At 40.8% G+C, this 20,570-nt stretch overlaps 2 protein-coding genes across 3 annotated transcripts in view; one reads left to right on the top strand and one right to left on the bottom strand.

Annotated features, from left to right (window-relative positions):
* The first annotated feature begins 2,080 nt into the window (after positions 1-2,080).
* chfr (checkpoint with forkhead and ring finger domains, E3 ubiquitin protein ligase) lies at positions 2,081-18,392 on the top strand. The gene is made up of 17 exons (XM_088935872.1): positions 2,081-2,850; positions 4,947-5,046; positions 7,007-7,116; positions 7,605-7,676; positions 8,187-8,387; positions 8,642-8,797; positions 8,888-9,062; positions 9,451-9,605; positions 9,827-9,989; positions 10,858-11,000; positions 11,200-11,316; positions 11,429-11,512; positions 11,740-11,810; positions 11,980-12,067; positions 13,191-13,298; positions 14,053-14,125; positions 14,521-18,392. The coding sequence occupies exons 1-17, from the start codon at positions 2,739-2,741 to the stop codon at positions 14,561-14,563; spliced, it is 1,971 nt and encodes a 656-aa protein (XP_088791998.1). The 5' UTR covers positions 2,081-2,738; the 3' UTR covers positions 14,564-18,392.
* Positions 14,523-20,570, bottom strand: part of LOC148818961 (uncharacterized) — a 30,198-nt gene continuing 24,150 nt past the window's right edge. For both annotated transcript variants that reach the window (XM_088935871.1, XM_088935870.1), the window contains exon 7: positions 14,523-20,546. In XM_088935871.1, the coding sequence (XP_088791997.1) occupies positions 19,794-20,546 (753 nt within the window). In that variant the 3' untranslated portion in view covers positions 14,523-19,793. The remainder of the gene's footprint in view (positions 20,547-20,570) is intronic.

Here is a 20,570-nt window from a genome sequence, read left to right as displayed (position 1 = left end):
TGTGGAAGGGTTTGGAAAAAGTCTGCAAACAAAAGTTTGTAAAAGAGCAATTTATTTGTAGATCAGCAAGGGTTGTTGGTAGAGTCAATTAAAACCCTCTGAGATATGATGAGGAAACCCATTTACAACAAGGGTATTTATCTAAATGCTTTACAGTGGATCTACACAGGAATCCAGCGGTACATAAACTGCGTATCAATATTACTATGGACACTATTGTCCTGAGAGTGCTCAATCTTCAAATATCTCAGTTCAGGCGAGTGAGCAGATCCACTGTGTCCCCCAGCTGGTCAGCGCTGGAATCCTGTGCAAGTCTCGCCTCCTGATGTACTAAGAGAGAAAAAAATGCAACACTTGATCATCAGTTAATTGCATTTGTATAGCACCTTTCATCTCCCATGAAGATAAAGCCCTTTCATAGACGTCATTATATGCCAGCTTTCCCACTAGCAATATAGGGGGAGATGTGTTTACTTCACTAATTAACCTGTGGGAGAATTGAAGACATGCCAGTTTGTGCAAGCCATAAAGTGAGGGTGAGCTGGTACAGCAGGACTTACACCTCTACACTCACAAACAGCACCCTGGCATCTTTATTGGCCAAATAATCAGGCAGGGCCTTGGTTTACACAGCTCTGCTGGGGCTGAACGTCCTCTTGGCACCTTCCTAGAGCGGCCATTTGGAAATTCTAGGCCAGAGGCAAGGTCGCTACCTACTTGTCCACCAACACCAGTTAATAGCAGCAACCTAGTTTTCCTTGGATATCCCCCATCCCTGCCTGTGGACCAGGCTCAGCTTCTGGGATCCGCTGACATCAGACTACAAGGCAATAATCACTGCTCGTACTGCGTGCATGGTGACACGAGGCCTTGAGGTGTCTGTTTGATTGATTGATTATTTTGGATTAATTTGAATATTCCTCTCATGGACCAAATACATACTGGAATTGTTAATTGGCTTCTGGGAAAATTGGCCTTAATGTGTCTGTGTGTGCCCTGTGATGGACTAGCGCCCCTTCCAGGGTGTATCCTGTACCTATAGGTGGACTGGATAAAGTGGTTAGAAAAAGGGTGGACATTGCAGATACACCATGAGAATTCAAATCCCCCACCCCATACACACACGCTCAAGAGCACCAAAGCACAGAAATTAATGATTCTTTGACTGGTGAAAGACAAATAAAACAAATCCTATTTGTTTTATGTTTTTCTTCCGTCAAAACATAAAACAAATAGGATCTCAGAGCAGCACTGGGTAGACAGAATTGCTTGTGCTTCACTTGACATGAGGCTTCGTCGCTGTTATTGATCAGATTGAAGATTGGATTGTGAAGGCTGGGTCTGGAATGAGTTTCAATTCCTCACGATTTACCATTTAACCATTTACCATTTTAGATAATTAGTTTTCGGCCTTGTTTTTTTTTTCAAACTTTTCTGCTTGTTGCGTTTGTTTTATACTGTACGGTTGTATTACATGCTGTTGTATTGGAAATGTATGCCCACAGGGAACGTGGCATTTGCTGACCTGACATTTACAGTTTCGGGTGCCCCTGGGGCAAGGACAGCATTACTGTCTGTTAACAGGAACATACGGACTCAAATTCAAATCCCATCCTCGGCCACGACAAAGACAGAACACTATTACTATCATTACTAAGAATAAATTGTTAAACAACGTCTGATTACTTTTCAGACTTAGTTATACCGGTCTTCACATTATTGTAGGGATTTCGCATTATTTTTCACATTATTTCAGTAATTCCGTATTACAAAAAACATTTTTATCTGGTGTTTTATTTACAGGCAATTAGAAGAAGCTGCAGTGTGTACGAGCTATCTAATTCGCTGCAGTCTTCTAATAATTGCACTGGATCTACAACGCAAGCGCTTTGTACTTCTAATTTGTCTGGATTTTTTTTTACATGTAACATCCGGGATACACCATTAATTATCTCTTCCCAGCCCAGTCCCACCTCAGTGAAATTCCCCCATCACGTGGTGCATGCCCTTACAAGACATGTCTTATCCCTTTCCGGCTTCATTCCCCCACTCCACAAACCCCGCCCCTCCCCAATCAGCTGATGTCTGTAAATACCTTCGGTTGCCAGGAAGTACGCGAATATTTCCTGAAGCAGTGAAAAAAAAGGGGAAAAAAGAAAGGGCTTTTAATTTTTTTTTTGTAAAGAATGTACGCGTGAGAGAGCGATGATGCCGAGACGCGTCGTGTTTTGCTTTCGGTCTCGTTTCGGTTGCCTGGTGGAAAGGCCGTTGGGCATCCAAGTTCAAAAGATTTAAGGTCTATTTTCGGGACTTCTCGCAGACGGCGACAAAGTAATTGGAAAACGGCCTGGAAAAAAAAAAGGGGGGAAAACCGCAAGGGTATTGTTTCTGTTTGCTATGATCGGACGAGAAAGGCATGCGTGTGCTGGTTTTAGCCGTGTTGGCGTGCGTGTTTGAGGCGGAAAGTGCGGCGTGTTAATTCATCGGGAGTTCAGACGGCAGGAGCGACGCGACCTCAGCCTCGTCAGATGATGGGTGTAAAGTTTAGTTCTAACGTTTAGCCTCGCCCAGGGCATAGTTTTCGGCTGATGGTAAATCTGTAAGAGGGCTTTGTGCCGGGGATCGGGCTGTGTCGGCTGCGGAGGTCTCGGCGAATTTCAGGGCTGCCCGGAGAGGACTGAAGGTTGAAGAATTAGCGTCGCGTCTAGCTGGTGTCTGCTCCCCCCGTCAGACGTGCAATGCAGAATCGTGGAAGAGGTCAGCCGTGGGGAAAGTTAGTTAAAGTCGACGCGGATTCCGAGTCGGAAATACTGCTCGTCAACAAAGAATGCACGGTGGGGAGGAAAAAGGGTGAGTTCCCCGTTTTATTTCCCTAACCCCCTCAACCATCGCCAGCAGCTGGGCCTTGGTCCTCGGCTTGAACTGCAAGGTGTCGTATTATTCCACCCCCCCCCGACCTCGTGTTGTCGAAGAAGGGTGCAGCTCTTTATCTCATGTGGCGTGAGCCCAAATTTCCCAACGACTTTCATGTTCCTGCAGAAGAAATATTATTATTATTATTCCTGTTAGAAGAAAGGAATCGGTTGTATTCGACTTATCGGAAGGATTGATTCTGGTCGGCTTGCTTCTCGTCACTGTCTCGCATTCCGCCCCGTTCTCCATGTAGTGTACAGGAATGCAAGGGTATACACTTTTTTTTGTCTGTTTACTTCTAAAATTTGACGGTTGGGTTCTGACATTAACTGACGCACTTGAGTTATATTACTCCAGACACTTTCTTGGTGATTTAGTTTTTATAAGTTAATGGGAACTTAATAAAAACGTTATGCTTTTGGTTATGCGTTAAGTTTCTTTTCCTTATCCCATACAATTGAGAAGCGTCGTTTTTTTTTTGTTACAGTGCAAACTTTTTTTTTTTATCTGGGTCAGTGAGAGCAGAGCACTACTCTTAAACTTTGTGTCTGGGTGAAATTAATGTAGGGAGCCCTGGACAGTGAATAGATAATTTTAAAAAATGTTTTCGAGACATACATGGATATACCAGACGATTGTCTGATAGTTGAGTGAAATGAATACAGCAGTTTTTTTTAAATCAGATAACATAATTACAAAAGAGAATTTAAGCATGAACAACTTCTGTTCTTTGGCCCCCAGTACAGCCCACGCATTACAATGCCGTCTTCAGCTCTGTACACTTTAGACACCCCTTATTATTAACAAAGAGGTCCATACAGGACATGTGCACAGAATATTAAGTAGTTTTTTTGTTTATTGTTTTGTTCAAGGACGGAGAGAAAGCAACAAAGGTTCTGTCTCCGAGTTTCTGTCTCAATCCGCCCTATTATCTAGGATTTTCACAAGTCTGGATTTCAATTCAGAGCTCCTTAAGGGTTAATTAAGATGCAGTACTTCACCAACTCCCTGAATCGTAAAAGGAAAATTGGTACAGATTTTATAGTTTCTCCTGTTAACCCGAAGAGACAAGGTCTAATTGTGAAATTAAACAGTAGTGACACTGTGGCGGTCGCTATCCCTGTTTCCTGTTAGTCTGCACGTCATTATGTAGTCCTGTGAATTTGTAATTATGAGCTCTGTCCAAACTTGGAAAACGTGAGGTTTGTGCTGTTTTCTTAAAGCCATGTTGCTCACGACTTTAAAAATTAGTTTTTTTGGGGGAAAAAAATCTGTTTGCATCAAACAGACAAGTGCACATTGTAACTATGTATAAAGATTGAGAACTTTATGCTGCAGTTACTCTAGCTAGTTCTTACTCTTTCATTTATCCTAATGTGTATCTGTGATGTTACTTTTTACTATTTTAATTGCAGTTTTTAATGCACTTAACTGTTTTTCTCGTTCAATGTAGATGTGTTTATGAAGAAATAAATCCAATTAAATATTTTATTCTTCATATTTCCAAATGATGCATGGTGCATGCTTTAGATGTACAAAAAATAGCACACTGCTTAATAAAGTGCTACAAAATATCAAAACATATCTAAAGGTTGTGTAGTGGTTGCCCTTGCTGAAGGATAATTTAGTATTTAAAATGAAATGAGGCAGCACTGCATGTCTAACATAGTTATTTTAAATTACAGCTAATACCCGCTAATCTAATTTTAATTGAACAGTGTGTTAATTTAGATGCAGCTATTTAATGTCTGGTGTTTATCAGTGCCTTTTTTGTATTTTTGTCTCACGAAGTGTATTGATTTGGGGAATGTGCTGCTGGTCTCAAGAGGCTTGGGAGTTCTTCTGCTTTATTTTTTTACAGCCTAGGAATAAATTGATTTTAAGATTCTTAAGCAGGTGAACAGAAAACAACTTCATCTTTGTCCCCAGCTGGAGTATGAATAAATCAGTCTGTCCCTGTAGAGGTTTTAATGAATTGCCTTAATTCTTTTTTCCACAGTGGTAATTCATCAGCAATTCTCTTTGTTTTACAGGCTGCGATCTCTCTTTTCCTGCAAACAAACTGGTCTCAGGTGAACACTGCAAAATTGTTCAGGATGAAACCTCAGGGGAGGTGTGGCTGGAGGACATGAGGTATGTTAGATTGTTTCCTTTGTTTATCCAAAGCACACCTTGGAAAATCTTATTTTCTATGTCCTCCTGCCCTTTAGTCGAACTGCATTGTGATGCTCCATACAGCAGAGAAGCAGGGCTCATCTTCTAAGGACATGCCAGAAAATCTTATCCTTTTTATTAATCTTCAGAGTTCTGATCTTTTCACCACGGGATCTGTGTTGCTTTCGGAGTTACTGATAAATGTGCAGTAGGTGAAAAGCAAAGGATTTAAAAGGGCATGTTTTCAGATTAGCAATCAATACAAAAGGTTCTCAAAAAGAAAATTTAGTAAACCTTGTTTGCGAACAAGTTGTCTTGAGCAAAGATGTTATCCACTTAAGCCGACACTGTGTTGCACCTTTGGAGATCTGTGTTTTCAGAGAGGGATCTTGTCAAGTGTCTTTGAGAGAAAATTAAAGTAAGGTGATTATTCTCTCCCATTGTGATAAGTGTCCCCGAAAGCTCAAGAGAACCAATTAACTCTGGGTGACTTTAACAGAGCATGCAAGCAACCTGTACACTCCCACACTGCAGACTACTTTGGTGAAAACCTTGTCTGCACCGACGCTGATTCTGAAGTTGCTCTAGTAGTTCATCTGCTGTCCTGACAGAGATGTCCAGCTGAAGCTTTTCAGATTTAATAATTCCTGCTAAGAGACCAGATCCTGTGCTTTTGCTTTTGTCTTAGACATTTTCAATTGCTTTGGCACCATGGATATATGGCACTGTACCAAGAAAACCAGTTAGAAGTGAATTTCTTTCTAGCATCATGTTTCTTTAGTTCAGGTAAACACCTTAAGAATAAGTTTTTGATTGTGCTCATTAATTTTTTTTTGCCAGCAGTAAAAAATGATGGCGGATATCGTGGAGCCATGCCAACAAATTTAATTGTAATCGTCAGCTAACTAGCTTTTGGATAATAAAGCTGCTGGCACCACCGGGTAATCAAAGAGGCCAGTGTTCTACAAACTGCTGAATAGTCAAGATACAGGCCTTTAGGCTGTCTGTTCTCTTCCTAAAAATGCCTCAAAGAGCGCATGATGATAATTCATTGTCTGCTCTTGCGTTAACTGCTTCTAGAGACAAAGGGGAAATCTGCACAACGCAGGTGATATTTCCTTTGTGAAATGTGTATAATTTAATATTCATAGCTAATTAACCTCAAGGAATACAATTCACATTGCATTTTCAACAACTGTGCAAAAACGTGACGCTTAAGCACTAGTTAATGCTAGTGGATTATTGTGAACTCGCACTAATTTAACACATCTGGAGAAGTGTAGGCCCTGCTTAATAGTCCCTAGGTAAATTGCAGATATTGTTTTAATGACACAGTAATCAGGAACAACGGCAAAAAAAAGTCTAATGCAGTATAATGCTGTTTTCCTGTATTTTTAAAGCCTTCTTTGTAGCTCCTTTGGGAATGCAAAGCAGTGAGCCTCGAAGGTAGTTTTTGGGCCAGATTTTTTCCATATTTCACTCCATTATGCATGAACCAGTATCTGGATAACATTTGTTATCCAGACAATTGTTATACAATTGGTGTGTGTGAGTAGGGTGTCCCCACAATGTTAATTACTTTAAAATAAATCACACGATCTCTTTTTTTAAGTTAAAAAGTGTCCAAATATTTGTTTCAGTTTTGATTTACACCCTGCATGGAGTTTCATTTTGATGGAGCATAGAGTAGTAAATTACAGTGAATTGAGTCATTGGGGAAGTACACGCTAAATTAGGAGTACCAACGCGTAGGGTTTATTACTCTGTTTTCAGATTTCCTAGTCTAAAAAATGGGAAGAAATTCAAATGAAAAAATTGAATTAAACGGTCTGGCAAGCAGAGGTTTTTCTTTTTAGTACCCTTCGTTTGTTGTAAGCCAAGAGTGTCGGCTGGAAGTTTATTTAGGTTGTGATGTCTTGGTTTGTTTAATTTCCAATAGCACCAATGGAACGGTGATAAATATGTCCAAAGTGGTGAAAAGACAGATGTGCCCTCTACAGAATGGAGATGTGATCTATTTTGTGTACAGGAAAACTGAGCCAGAGCATAGTAAGTACATTATCTGCGGTTCCATTCAACGGAGTAATGAGATTTATTTATTTGTCCTTATATTTCAGAACTTGACTGTACACTCCTTATAAAAAAATGAGTTCAAAGCTGCAGTAATAATTCTGCTACAAGATATTTCACTTGAAAATAACTCTGACATGTTTAGTGACACTTTTGCAGTATAAGGTTGTGTGTAATTTGACTTTTTATATATTGAAACTTCATTCATATCATTTGTGATTCATATTTTGTTTGGGATCAAGGATATTGTACAGTTTTTTTTTTTTACCAGAGCCTCTTAGATTTTAAGACCACAAGCAGTGGATTCGCCATGTAACCTTTTTAATCTGAATGAAATAAATATTACCAAAGAAAAGTGTGAACTAGGTGTACTCTCACCATGGTCAACATACACAAATATAGTTTATTGAGTTATCGTTTTACTACAGAAGAAATAAAACTGTGCCTTTGCAACTCTTTTTTTTCAGACGTTGCCTATGTTTATCAGTCTTTGCCTGTTGACCGGCCATGTCTGGAAGGTGTCACTGCTGACATCACTGGTGAGTACAATACATTACTTGATGTAAAGACGGTGTTCTGAAACTGCTCCTTGGCTTGTCCTCACTATTACTGTACATAATGATGTTGCAGTTGTCTGTCATGTTCATGAAGAAGCTAACATGAGGTTGGCATATTACACAGGCTTTGCCAGTTAATGGTAGACTTTTTAAAATGCCGAATAAAAGCAGGATTCAAAAGACCTGATTCTTACATAATTTTGCTGAGGTGGTAAATGCACTATTTATACATCTATATATGCATCTTAAATAATGCTATGTATCCAGTTATGAGGTGTCCGTATTAATAAATGTGGTAGTTGGTTATATAGAGATTATTATTAATAATATTAGAGATGGTGTATTTTCACTTTGCCAATGAGAAGTAAAACCTAAGTAAAAATAAAAACCAACAAAGTTAAGGTAATTAGGAATGAAGGCAACTTATTGCCTTATTTGTTTGTTGAGAATAAAATTTAATGTACAGTGACATGTCTTTGATTTGACTTACAGATGTACTGTATTGCGGAAGCTTAAAAAGCTCAGGTGTGGGTGCCAGTACAGACGATTTGTCTGTCTCTCCCACCCGTACGCCACCTCAAGCCATGCAGGATCCCCCTCAGGACGAACCTCAACCTTCCACCTCTACATCTAACCTCTATGTCTCAGGTGCTCGTGCCACAGACTTGGCCACCCTACAGCCTTCATGTTCAGGTAAAACTGATATCTGCACCCTTTGACTGCATTGGGAACTATGAACTATGAAGATCTAGAGCTATTGTTACTGAACTTGTGCTCTCTGAAATGTAAAAATGTAAAAAAAACAATACTTACAGTGACTTCTAAAATAAAGTCTGTAAATGCCTTGTTCCGTGACTGCAGCAGGTAGATTCTGATCCAGCAGTAGATTCACTGGTTTTGAGGTTCAGGGCATGTTCCTCCTGCTGACTCGTGTTCTTCTCCCCAAGAACCTCAGGGCGATCCAGTGGAAGACCCCAGGACAGCTGAGGGTTTAAGGTCCGAGGATCATCCTAATACTGAAGCAGACAGCACAGGCCCTGCTGTCAGCGCCGATCTGAAGGAGGATGAAGAGACTGGACCAGAGAGAAAAAGGAGAAAAACAGGCAGGTTCACGTTCTTTCCAATCTTTGTTACTTCATCAGTATATTCAGGCATTAAAATGAATGAGCACCTTTCTAAATCTTTTTTTATAGACAATGATGACCACTTTAGCTTACCTGGTCCTGGATTCAGCAAAGCTGAAAGCTCTCCAAAGGTGACTGTGAATCCTTTAATGGAGAAGGGCAAGACCGGAGAGCCAAAAACTGACAAGATGGAGGAGTCTCTCACTTGTATCATATGCCAGGATTTGCTGCATGACTGCGTGAGGTAAGACCACAGCACTGAATCACGACATCGTGCATTAAACACAAATGGAATACTGTGGATACTATAGTTCAAAAGGATGTAACGGTGGCGTTGTATAAGGATAGCGCATATCTTTTATAAATGGGAGTTATTCTCAGTATTAAAGCTAAAACAATAGTGCAATATCTTTTCATCTTTCTTTTCAGAGATTCTTAATGTCTGTGGAGCATATAAAGTATCGGAGAACAGGTTTCATTGATTATGGAGGTGTTAACATTCTGTAGACAAGGTAGTGTGGTATGGATAATGGATAATACATGAAACCTGACATTAGCCAGTGTGACTCAGTCTTATCGATCTGTTCTTTCAGATTTTCAGGAGTCTCTAAAGCTTTGTTTTTGTTCTCCAGCCTACAGCCATGCATGCATACTTTCTGTGCTGCCTGCTACTCTGGCTGGATGGAGCGCTCCTCTCTGTGTCCAACCTGCCGCTGTCCCGTGGAGCGCATCAGAAAAAACCACATCCTGAACAACCTGGTGGAGGCTTACCTGCTGCAGCACCCAGGTACGCCCCACAGGACGGTCTACGCACCGGGCTGAGGTTGGGTGACAGTGAGGGCACGAAAGCCCTTTGTAGCTCAATCCAGTGCAGTTCCTACATCCATCTTGTCCGATTCGTTTGCTTCTTTATTTGAAGTTGGAGCAGGTCTTTTTTTTTTCTAGAGAGAACTGTAATAGTGGAAACTTCTCTGGTCCGTGTTGACAGACCTTTCTGTTCCCTCGCAGAGAAGTGTCGAAGTGAGGAAGACTTGAAGAGCATGGACAAGAGGAATAAAATCACTCAGGATATGCTGCAGCCCAAAATCGAGCGCTCATTTTCAGATGAAGAGGGCAGTTCGGATTATCTCTTTGAGCTCTCTGATGTCGACAGCGAGTCTTCCGATATTAGGTGAGCATGTCGGCAGGTTTCTGTTTCTTTTCTGGGGCCCGTTATAGGAATTTAGACGAGGGGTTGCTTCACCTCTCCCTTTTATATTGTACTGTTTTTTGATTATAATAATAATAATTATTATTACACTTACACTTATATAGTGCTTTTCTGGACACTCCACTCAAAGCGCTTTACAGGTAATGGGGATCCCCTTCACCACCACCACCAATCTGGATGATGCGACGGCAGCCATAGTGCGCTATGGCTCATCAGCTATCAGTGGGGAGGAGAGCAGAGTAATGAGTAATGTAGCCAATTCATAGATGGGGATTATTAGGAGGCCATGATTGGTAAAGCCCATTGGGAAATTTGGCCAGGATGCCGGGGTTACACCCCTACTCTTTTTGAGAAACGGCCTGGAATTTTTAATGACCACAGAGAGTCAGGACCTCGGTTTTACGTCTCATCCGAAGGATGGCGCCTGTTTACAGTATAGTTTACCCGTCACTATACTGGGGCATTGGGACCCACATGGACTGCAGGGTGAGCGCCCCCTGCTGGCCCCACTCACACCACTTCCAGCAGCAGCCTTAGTTTTCCCCAGGAGGTCTCCCATCCAGGTACTGACCAGGCTCACACCTGCTTAGCTTTAGTGGGTTGCCAGTTGTGAGTTGCAGAGTGATATGGTTTGGTCTTCCATTTCAACCAGGAGGAGAGAGATTACTGTAGGTATGTTATCTCAGTCTTAGGCTGTTTAAATGTTACTAACCAGCTGAGCAGGTTTTGCCAAGATGACCATATTTTTCTTGAAAGCAACTTAAGAGAATGCTGCAATCATCTTGATGGTACCAGCCCCTAATTTAATTTCTCCAATGCTTTCCTTCAGTCAGCCCTTCATTGTGTGCAGGCAGTGCCCAGGCTACAGGAAAGACCCACTCCTGGTCCCTGTGGTCTCTGGCCAGGCCCACGAAGAAGGGGGTGCCAAGGCATCAGGGGAAGTTCCCTCCACATCCACTAATATTCCTACAGGTATAGACCACATTTGTGTTCAGTTCTAAAAATTCCTTATTTTGTCTTTAACATCACTGCACCTCCATTCCTAGTGGATAAGCAATCTGATTCTTCATGATGTATTATTTTTGACATTGTCTTAGTCTTTGAACTCTGATATGATTGGGTGCATCTTGCAAAAATATCTAAGAATATGAATATTATCTTGACATTTCAGCGATCCAGGAGTATATCTGTTCCCCGCAAGGGAGCCATGTGATCTGCACCTGCTGCCTGCAGCCCATGCCAGACCGTAGAGCTGAATTCAATAACCAGCAGCTCTCTCTGCAACAGTGTGAGTACTGGGCGCTTATGCAGCCCCGAGCAAGAGATTGGCTCACTGTTTTTCCCATAATGCATATAATGTTCATGCGAATGTCCAGGTGATCACTCCCTCTGTTCTTCAGGTACGGTGTGCCAGCGGCCGTTCTGCCACATGTACTGGGGGTGCAGCCGAGTGGGCTGCCTGGGCTGCCTGGCGCGCTTTAGTGGTAAACGCCTAATTGCTAATTCTTCAGTTTCAGTCAAGGATCTTAATTTTTTTCATATTTATTTTGCTACATGCATTTGAACAAATATGATCCCTATATTATACAGGCTTCTTTTGTGTTTCTTTCTAGAATTTTGTCTTGTGATGCTGTTTAGGTAATTGTCATTTGCAGTTTTTAGGTATAAAATTGAAACATGAAGTTAACTTACTATGCTTCTCTTTTCTTAGACCTCAACCTAACTGACAAATGTTTAGATGGAGTTCTGAACAGCAATAACTATGAGTCAGATATCCTCAAGGTAACCTTCTGTTTCACCTTTCTTTTTTATGTTGCCTGGAGGAGACTGTAACGTTTCTATTTTGTGTGTGGCAAATGTTATTGTACAATGCATGTGAGAGATTTCAGTTTTGACCTTAACCGACAGACATTTCTTCAGAAATCTAAAGTGCAGTTTTATTTTGATGTAGAATTATCTGGCTTCCAGAGGAATCTCATGGAAAGAGATGCTCCAAGAAAGTCTTCTAGCTCTGCAGCAAGGGACGTTTTATTTATCAGGTGAGTTAAAATGTCAGATGCCAACTGCTTGGAAAGAAGAATTGTCATATTATCTTAGCTGTACAAACCTCATGGTGTAAATTTGTTTTGTATCCAAACTGTATGAATTAAAAGGGGCTGCATTCTGAAGCGTTTGTGGTCATTTTTATAAGATTAGTTACATTTCTGTTTGAATTTTTAAATTATTTTTGTTGTTATAATTCAAATGAAAATGCTTACGCATGCAACAGCTATATTACTTTCATTGTATTAAAGGATTTGTGAAGACATTCATACATTGGCATAATTATATGCAGTTATATACATTTGATATTAATATGTAGTGGATTGTTTTATCTAGAAGAGGGTCCACTTCATTCACCTCTGAAATGTACCTATAGCTCCACTAGACCTATACAGCAGGTCAGCTGGAGAAGTCAGAAATTGCTTCACCTGTGGAATTATTAAGTAACTTAGAGACACCAGATTGCACAAAAACTCCATTGCGCTCTGGTTTAACACTCCTACTCTTTCCAACTGTGCCTTGAGAATTTTATTGGCCAAGTAGTGACGAGCTACATTTAATATCTCATCCAAAGGACCAGCATTGTGTACTCCATCATCCTAGGGATGAAATAGTTCCTACAGCAGCATGCTGTTCTTCCTTGGCTGTCTCCCATTCCAGTACTGACTAGGCCCAGCCTTATGTAGCCTACAAACTCTGACAAGAACAAGGTACAAGATGGTAGTACTATAGCCTAATTATTACATATTTATTATGAGACATCGCAGATTATTGTGGGATTGAATACATCAGTGTTCCACTGGAGGGCACTGGTGGCCTTGTGAAGTGCCTTTTCTTGGCAAATCCCACGTCGCAATAGACTGTTGGTTCTAGACCACACTTTTGGACTTGGATGCTGTTTGAACCTTAGTAACATTGTACCGTGTGACTTGTTGCATGTCTTGTTCATAATTACTGGGTCAAGTTCTGTGGTTTGGTACTGGCTACCATTTTTTTGTTGACCCTCACTTTTGTATATATCCACTTTTGCCTCGTTGCATATTAATGGTTTGTATCATAAATCATTACTGATCGTGAACACATGGAAGATGGAGAACTCCCATTATCTTCTTTTTGCAGACTACCGAATCACAGCTAATGCTGTGCTGTGCTACTGCTGTGGGCTTCGTGCCTTTAAAGAGCTAACATATCAGTACCGACAGAACATCCCTGCTGCAGAGCTGCCAGGTAGGCAAAATTAAGTCTGTTAAACACTTGGCATTTTTTAATGGTTGAAAAGCTGGCAGTTGTCTCCTAGCAACCTTCCATGTAAGCTCATCAACAGTCTAGGAAGAACCTGGTTTCAGTCTCTGTATCAGGGGTGGACAAACCTTGTCCTGGAGAGCTACAATCCAGCAGGTGTTATGGGTCACACTTGTAACATGTTGTAATCTGTTTCAGTGAGTACTGTGGTCATTTAACAAAGGAGCAGAGAAGTGGAAGGCTGTATGTTTTTTTTTTTAATCCCGAAGGGTCTCTTTAATTGCTTTGTTTTAAGAGGTGTCGTGGCTAAGTGGTGAACTCTTGCAAGTTTTTAGATCCTATCTGTAAAATCTGTGCATTTAAGATAAGATCACTTTATTGGCCATATACAATTTCTTGTGTTAGGAATTTGTCTTTTCACATACCCCAGCTTGCTCTCCATGAGACATGCAGACAGGGAGAGAAGCTGGAGGTCAGAGCGCAGGGTCAGCCATTTATACAGCGCCCAGTTGGGGTTAAGGACCTTGCTCAGAGGCCCAATGGAGTGGGATTCCTCTGCTGGCCGAGGGATACAAACCGGCAACCTTCCAGCCACAGGCGCAGATCCTTAGCCACAGAGCCACCGCACCGCCCTAAGATTTAGGCAGTCTTAGACCAGAGCTGGGCATTGTTGACCTGTGGATGTGCATGAAGAGACAGCGTATGCAGTTCATCTGATTGGGGTGATCTCTCTTTCCAGCTGCTGTGACTTCCCGGCCAGACTGCTACTGGGGACGCAACTGTCGCACCCAAGTCAAAGCACACCATGCAATGTAATTTCTTTAAAGATTTTTTTTAAATTAAAATCTATGACATAGTGAACATAGATCTACTTAGACGTTGAATACTCACCACAGTGTCAGTCAAACAAGTATCAACATTGCACTTGGCAGGATAAGCTTTTTGATGTCAGTGCTCTGTTTCTGACATGCGATCAGGGAATATTCATGTGAAACAGCAGAGGGAGCTCCTGCTTGGTCTGAGGTTGATTTTGATTAGAGGACTATAAGATGGTTTTTCACCAGTCCTTTTTTTATGGGAAAAAAATACAAGTGCTGTAACAATCTATTCAGAATTTTCATGGCTTTACCATGGCTTATAGAATATTCACAGGACATTATGGCTCCAAAATTAATGCTAAATAATTAATTTCATTTTATCCTTTTAGGAAATTCAACCACATTTGTGAGCAGACCCGTTTTAAGAACTGAAGATCTGTGAAAACATTGCTCTTGACGTGTTAATGGGATCGTCTTCGTGGACTGACTCATGATGCTCAAGTCTGAATTTTTTCCAGTTGTACCCTTATATTAAAGTGAAAGATCATGCAGTTTACCTTGCTGTGTAGCACAGCATTGTCCTAAAGCAGCTAATGTTTATTTGCTTGTAAGTGGTGCATATCTTACTAGATAGACTTGTTCTGTGTAGCAAACAATATCAAGTGACCTAATACTGGACCTACCAGTCTTCATACAGTGAGTGTTAAGGAAAAACATGTGGCAGGGCATAGAGAGACCATTTTCTCAGACTAATGACAAATGTTGAGCCTGACCACCAGTGTGTGGCAGACGTGTGGAAAGAGGGCATTAATACAATGCATTGTAGTATTAGTGCATTTGAACACCTTCAGATAAGTTCCCTACATGAGAGCAGTTCAGATTGAATTTACTTTTTTATAGTGCTTAGCAAAAGTACTGGCTTGCCACTGGGTTTATAATCTTGACAAAAAAAATCATTTGTATATATAGTACACCAGTGTTAGATGCTAGATTTTGTAAAGCCTTTCTTGATCAAGTGAGGTTATAGTTGAGAGGTTTTCTTAGCATACAGTAGTGACAGATTGCTGTGTATTTGTACTCCATAGCTGTGATTTTTTTAATGCAAAGAACACATTTATCCAATACCTTATTAATCATTAAGTTCTTCATTCGTCTTGTTTTAGGGGTTTCTCTTAATGCATATAGTTCTTCTTGTTCTATAACGTAAAGGCTTTCATGTATTATCGTCTCAGCTTTCTTATTCATCCTAATTTACAAGAAGTTTTCATTGAATGTGCTAGGTTATTAGTTACTTCAGGCTTGCCTGCTTCAGTGTGCTTTGCTGCTTGTGGGGAAAGGACGTGGAATCCATATTTATTTGTAAAAGGAGTTACTTTGTGTTCTGCGTATTTCAAGGGGACGCAGTTTCATCAATGTATAATGTTAGCAAGTAATATAGAGAAGTTATATGTGATCGTTGTGTTTTTTATGCTGGTCGGCGTAAGGCATGTGAATAGGTAGCTAAAGATTTGTAGATTCATCAGATGCCTCACAGACTAATGTATGCTTTGCTTAGGATAATCAAATGTGAGTTGACTAAATAGTACAAAGAGATCCATTTGTTAGTTCAGGTGGTAAAAGGCAATTGTTTCCCATCTATAGAGTGCAAAATTGTGATACCTGAGTAGCACAATTAGTAGGTTAATTAGAAACGGTTAGTGGAAAAGAGTGCCATTCTCTTACCGATGTATTTTTATAGATGACCTCATTATATAATACAAGCAGTATTTTCTTCTTATGCCCTTTCTTTAGAACTCAATTATTTCTGTTTGAGCATCAACTGCCTCGTAATTCATTCTTTAATCTTCATAACATGCATTATTACTGTTTTTTCTGTTTTCGCACTTAAGCATCAGGTGATACAATGTGTTTTTAATTTCTCTCTTAATTCATACATTTAAGAGACTTTCAGAGCAATGCTTATTTATGTAACTTCTCATAATTTTTGGAAAGATTTTGAAAAGTTTTTTTCCCCTCAGTATTCTATGGCACTTTTTTAGCACTTTTTGCTTAATAGGGATTATTCAAGCAGAGCTCGGCGGTTGTAAATTCAGCTGCTTCAGAAAAATGGTAAAGGTGGGTGGAATGGCCTACTGTCTAGAAATTATTACTTTATTGGGTGCGGTTTCAAAATCATGGAAGCTGTGGAGGTGATGGTATCTTGGTGCTCTCGGGCTGACAGTCTCATGGTATGTGACAGCAAGACAGGAAAACAAGGGAGATAAAGGCTACAGATTGGTGAATACTGTGTTGTGCTGCTAAAGTTGGTAAGCAATGAAAGGTTATGCACAATATTTTGAAGTCACTGCAATCCTTTTTGAAACCGTGTGTAGCCTTCAGACAAACCTTTTTCTAAGTAGCTGCAAGATTTTCAGTCTTTTTAGGTGTTAAGTTGCTTTGCTTGTTTCTTCACACTTGGCGTATGTCGGATTCAGTGACATTTGAAGTTTTTCAAATAACAGAACCTGAAACATTGTCTGATGGCAATAAAATCTCAAAATTCACACATTGTTCTGTCGGAAGGGTTCAGTTACCATAGAATTGTATACCTACGGTTTTCACTTGGGGAAACAAAAATCTGTAATTGCCAGATCCACTGAAGTTCTGGAGGCCTGAAACACCTGGATGAGATTTGTAACTGTCTAGCCGAAACTGACATCAAGAGTTGAAATGGTAAATGCATGTATGGAAAAGGGGAGAATTGCTGAAAATGTGAATGGTAACATATCATAGACAATTCCCTACCTGGACACTGCCCCACCACACATGGGTTACAGAGTTGTACAGTTTAAAACTGTCCACTGAGGAAGAAAAAAATGAAGATTAAAAACCAGCATGGTAATGGCTGAAAAAATGGGGAACGAATCACTTTAAAAAGATGGCCTTATAACATTCTGTTATGCTGGTGTTGCATTGTACAGTTTTTTATATTGTAGCAATAGAGACTTCATTAGGATTAATTTCATGTAGGGACTTTTTTAGTGATGTTAAGTTTTTTGAAGCAGTGTTAAAGATCGGCACATGAATAATTCCAGTCTTTCAAATTGGCCCTTTTTTTTTCTTTTACAAGCAACATTCTTCAAAGTCTGTTCACAATCTAGTATTCCAAAGCACTGTTCTTTCTCCCATATGTCTACCTGGGGCTCCAGTACAATGGATTAGAGAACAAGTAATTGCTATTTTAGAATGTCCAGTTTATTCCAACCAGGACAAGTTGTGAATAATGTGGTTGGACAAGTCATTTGGACTATATGTTGGTGTGTCAGATTTCAACTTGTCCAAAGTTTAAATCACCAAACTTTAGCCTGGCAATAGATGTACAGATATTGCATATTTGAGTGAGAGAAAAGGCAAATTTAAGTATAAAAACAACTGTACTGTACATTTTCTTATTATGCAAAAAAATACAGTGTTGTAATATTGTTACAAGCTTGCGTTAATGCCTTATCCCCTTTTTGTAGGATTTGGGGTAAATTGTAAATGATAATGAAACAAGCAAGACTTTGTAAATGAACTGTCCCATCACTGACTCTGCTGTTTATGTAATCATCAATCACCAACTTTGTAAAGGTGGTATATAAGTAAAATTCAGTCTTGTAAGGTGCTGTAAGAGTATTTGTGCCATGGGCATGGTAGCAGATGTCAGCACTGCCTGTACTCCAGGTTGTTTTTTGTGTTTAATTCTCCAGTGCTGGTGCCTCTCACTATGGGTTCACAATGTGGCATTCCTTAGCAGATCAAGCCTGCCCTCACGCCTCTCATGCAGGCAGGTCAGTTTCAGCTTGCTGAGTTTTCATAGTCTTGAGTAGAAGGGTGAAGTACGTTAAGCTAAGAAACATTGGAGCTGCTGATCTGGAACAGGAGTTAAGGAGGTTTTGTGGCAGATTGATGTTGCCTCAGAAGGAAACATTGTATTCTAAGGCAAATATTCTCTCATGTGGAAGAGTAAGCATGGATTAAACTGCACTTGGCATCACAAAAGACCAGTCAATTCTACCTCATCAAAGCTTACAACAGGTGTAGAAAGTCTTTGCATTTTTGTTCATAATATTTTGATTTACTCAAGGATTAAGCAGGAATATTGATGTAGGATCTAAAATACTTAATGCCTTTAAGAGCTTCTAGAATCTTGCCTGTACCATCACTGCTTAGGTAATGCATTGTTAGACTGACTTTGTAATTAAGGAAACTGTTAACTGCACTAATAAAACACTGCAAAAGAGCTTTTGAAGTTTTACTTTCTTGAATATTAAATAACATTCTAAAAATATACCCACCTGGTTATTCACAGCTGATAAATGCTTGTCCTGGTTTTGAACAGTTCAAATCCTGCATATTTGAGGTTAACCTCTAAACCTACAGCAAAACCCTAATCCCAAAGCCCTTTCATCTAGAATCTCCACTAAGTGCTGTTTTAATGACTGTCTAATGAAACAATCACATCAACAGAATTTATTTATAGCAAAAAGAAAAATCCCAACCAAGAAAATGTTAAAATTTCTCAATTTATTTTGAATGTTAAAGAACTTTTTTCCTCAAAATTATTTTCAAGTATGGATGGTGGAATCATATCCTTTCTGTTATTGCAACATGGTCCTCATGGTTGCAGTAGTAGCTCTCTGCTAGTGTACATTTATGTATAAATCTAGAAAGCCTTTAACTATTTGCATAGTATCTCCGGACATTTTCGTAAGCATTATTTTACAATACTCTTTCCCTTTTGTAATCCAATTGCTCTTCTGCATAAAGGACGTTATATAAATCAATCTGAACTTTCAAAAAAAATCTTTTTAAACCTTGCATATCATGCAACTCAGCCTTATGAGAAAGGTGTCCACATAAAATCAACATTTATGCATGCATGACTGCTTTTTGATGGTATTTACAGCTAAACGCAAACCAATTCTCACTTTCTCCTCACTTTGTGCTTTGCAGTGTGCTGTCTACAAAGAAGCCACAAATGCCTGGGAACTTACTTTTCCAAGATCATTGATTCCCAGCCTCTATTCTTTAGTTATTTAGTGATCATACCCAACCATTGGGATAAAACAAAAGTTTGAAAAAGTGTCATGTTTAACTTTTTACAATGTTACAGACTTCAACAACTCAAGGAGTACAAAGCCCTGATTCTGTACAGCCTCACTTACCCTGAGCAAACGCTGCATGTCCCTTTGCATAAACACTCCTGCACTGAATAGGTCAAGCTTGACACTTCATGTGCCCTTAAGTGGCACCTATGTAAATTGTGCTGTCTGAAAATGTTGCATCTAGACATTTTTCACTCACCTCTGGGTTTTATGCCAGCATAGTTCATTGTTGTTGCATTTCAACAAAAATAAAAAAATGCTAGTATTTGAATCCTAGTATAATTTCTGCTCTATTTCAAATTGTCATTATTGTATTTGTGCTAGCAGGGTTGTCAAGGCTATGACAGGGACGTATTGTTCCTGAATCACTCACACACTTTCAGTAAGACACTGTTGAGTGGAATCATTTCAGATCTGGTTGCATGGCCCATCCTTGAGGTTAAAAAAAGGCACAATCCTTGAGTTAAGAGGAGATCAAGTACAATACTCCGCTCCCTGTTTTAATTCCCATCCTCAAAAGCGGAACCCTCTGACGGTCATATCTGCTCACTTGGCATCCCTCTTAGGGTGGCGCTGGCTGGCTGGCTGAAGGAACAGGGTGGCATTTGAATGGCTGTACTGAATGTACAGTGCACGTCTGCTTCACCTGCTTCCATTGCCTGCATCTCGGAGGGAGTGAGAGACCCACAGCTGGCCCCAGGCGAGTGGTTCCCCCAGGGGTACCAGTCGGGCACCTTTCTCTGGCAAGAAGAACCATTGACTGGATCCTGATTGCACTGTGTGGGGGGGCTCCTGTGGTCCCGTGCCATGTTACTGTAAGGATCCTGGTCTTCCTCATTCGGATGGGAAGACTCTGTAAGGACGAGGGGCATGCGGTCTTCCTCTTCAGAGATGGGGAACACGGGCACGCTGGTGTGGTCCTCTTCGCTAGGGAAATCCCTGAGCTTAGCCTGGGCGTCTGCTTGAAGTGGCGGCCCCGAGGAGCCACTGGCCAGCTCTGTGAGGGAATTCTGGGGTTGCGCGTAGGGGATCAAGGGGCCGGCGGGGCCCCTGGAGCTCTCCGAGGGGCCGGCGAGGAGCCCGAAGCACGGGGACGCAAATCGAGCCCTGCGGAGGGTGCTGGTGGAACTGAGACGGCGCTGCTTCTGCAGGGGCTGGCTCAGGGGGCAGGAGGCGCTGCTTACCGACGAGTCCGAGAGGTTCCTCCCCGCCCTGTTCTCCAGATGGGCTTCGGACAGCACCTTCCCTTCTCTCTCCCTGTGGCACTCCGTCGCTGAGGTGGCAGCCGTCTGGAAGAAACGCATACAAACCTA

The sequence above is a fragment of the Atractosteus spatula genome, chromosome 17, assembly GCF_055471065.1.
Source record: "Atractosteus spatula isolate fAtrSpa1 chromosome 17, fAtrSpa1.hap1, whole genome shotgun sequence".
Taxonomy (NCBI): Eukaryota; Metazoa; Chordata; class Actinopteri; order Semionotiformes; family Lepisosteidae; genus Atractosteus; species Atractosteus spatula.
Note: the sequence above shows the minus strand (reverse complement) of the source record. Positions and strands in the feature narration are given on the sequence as shown.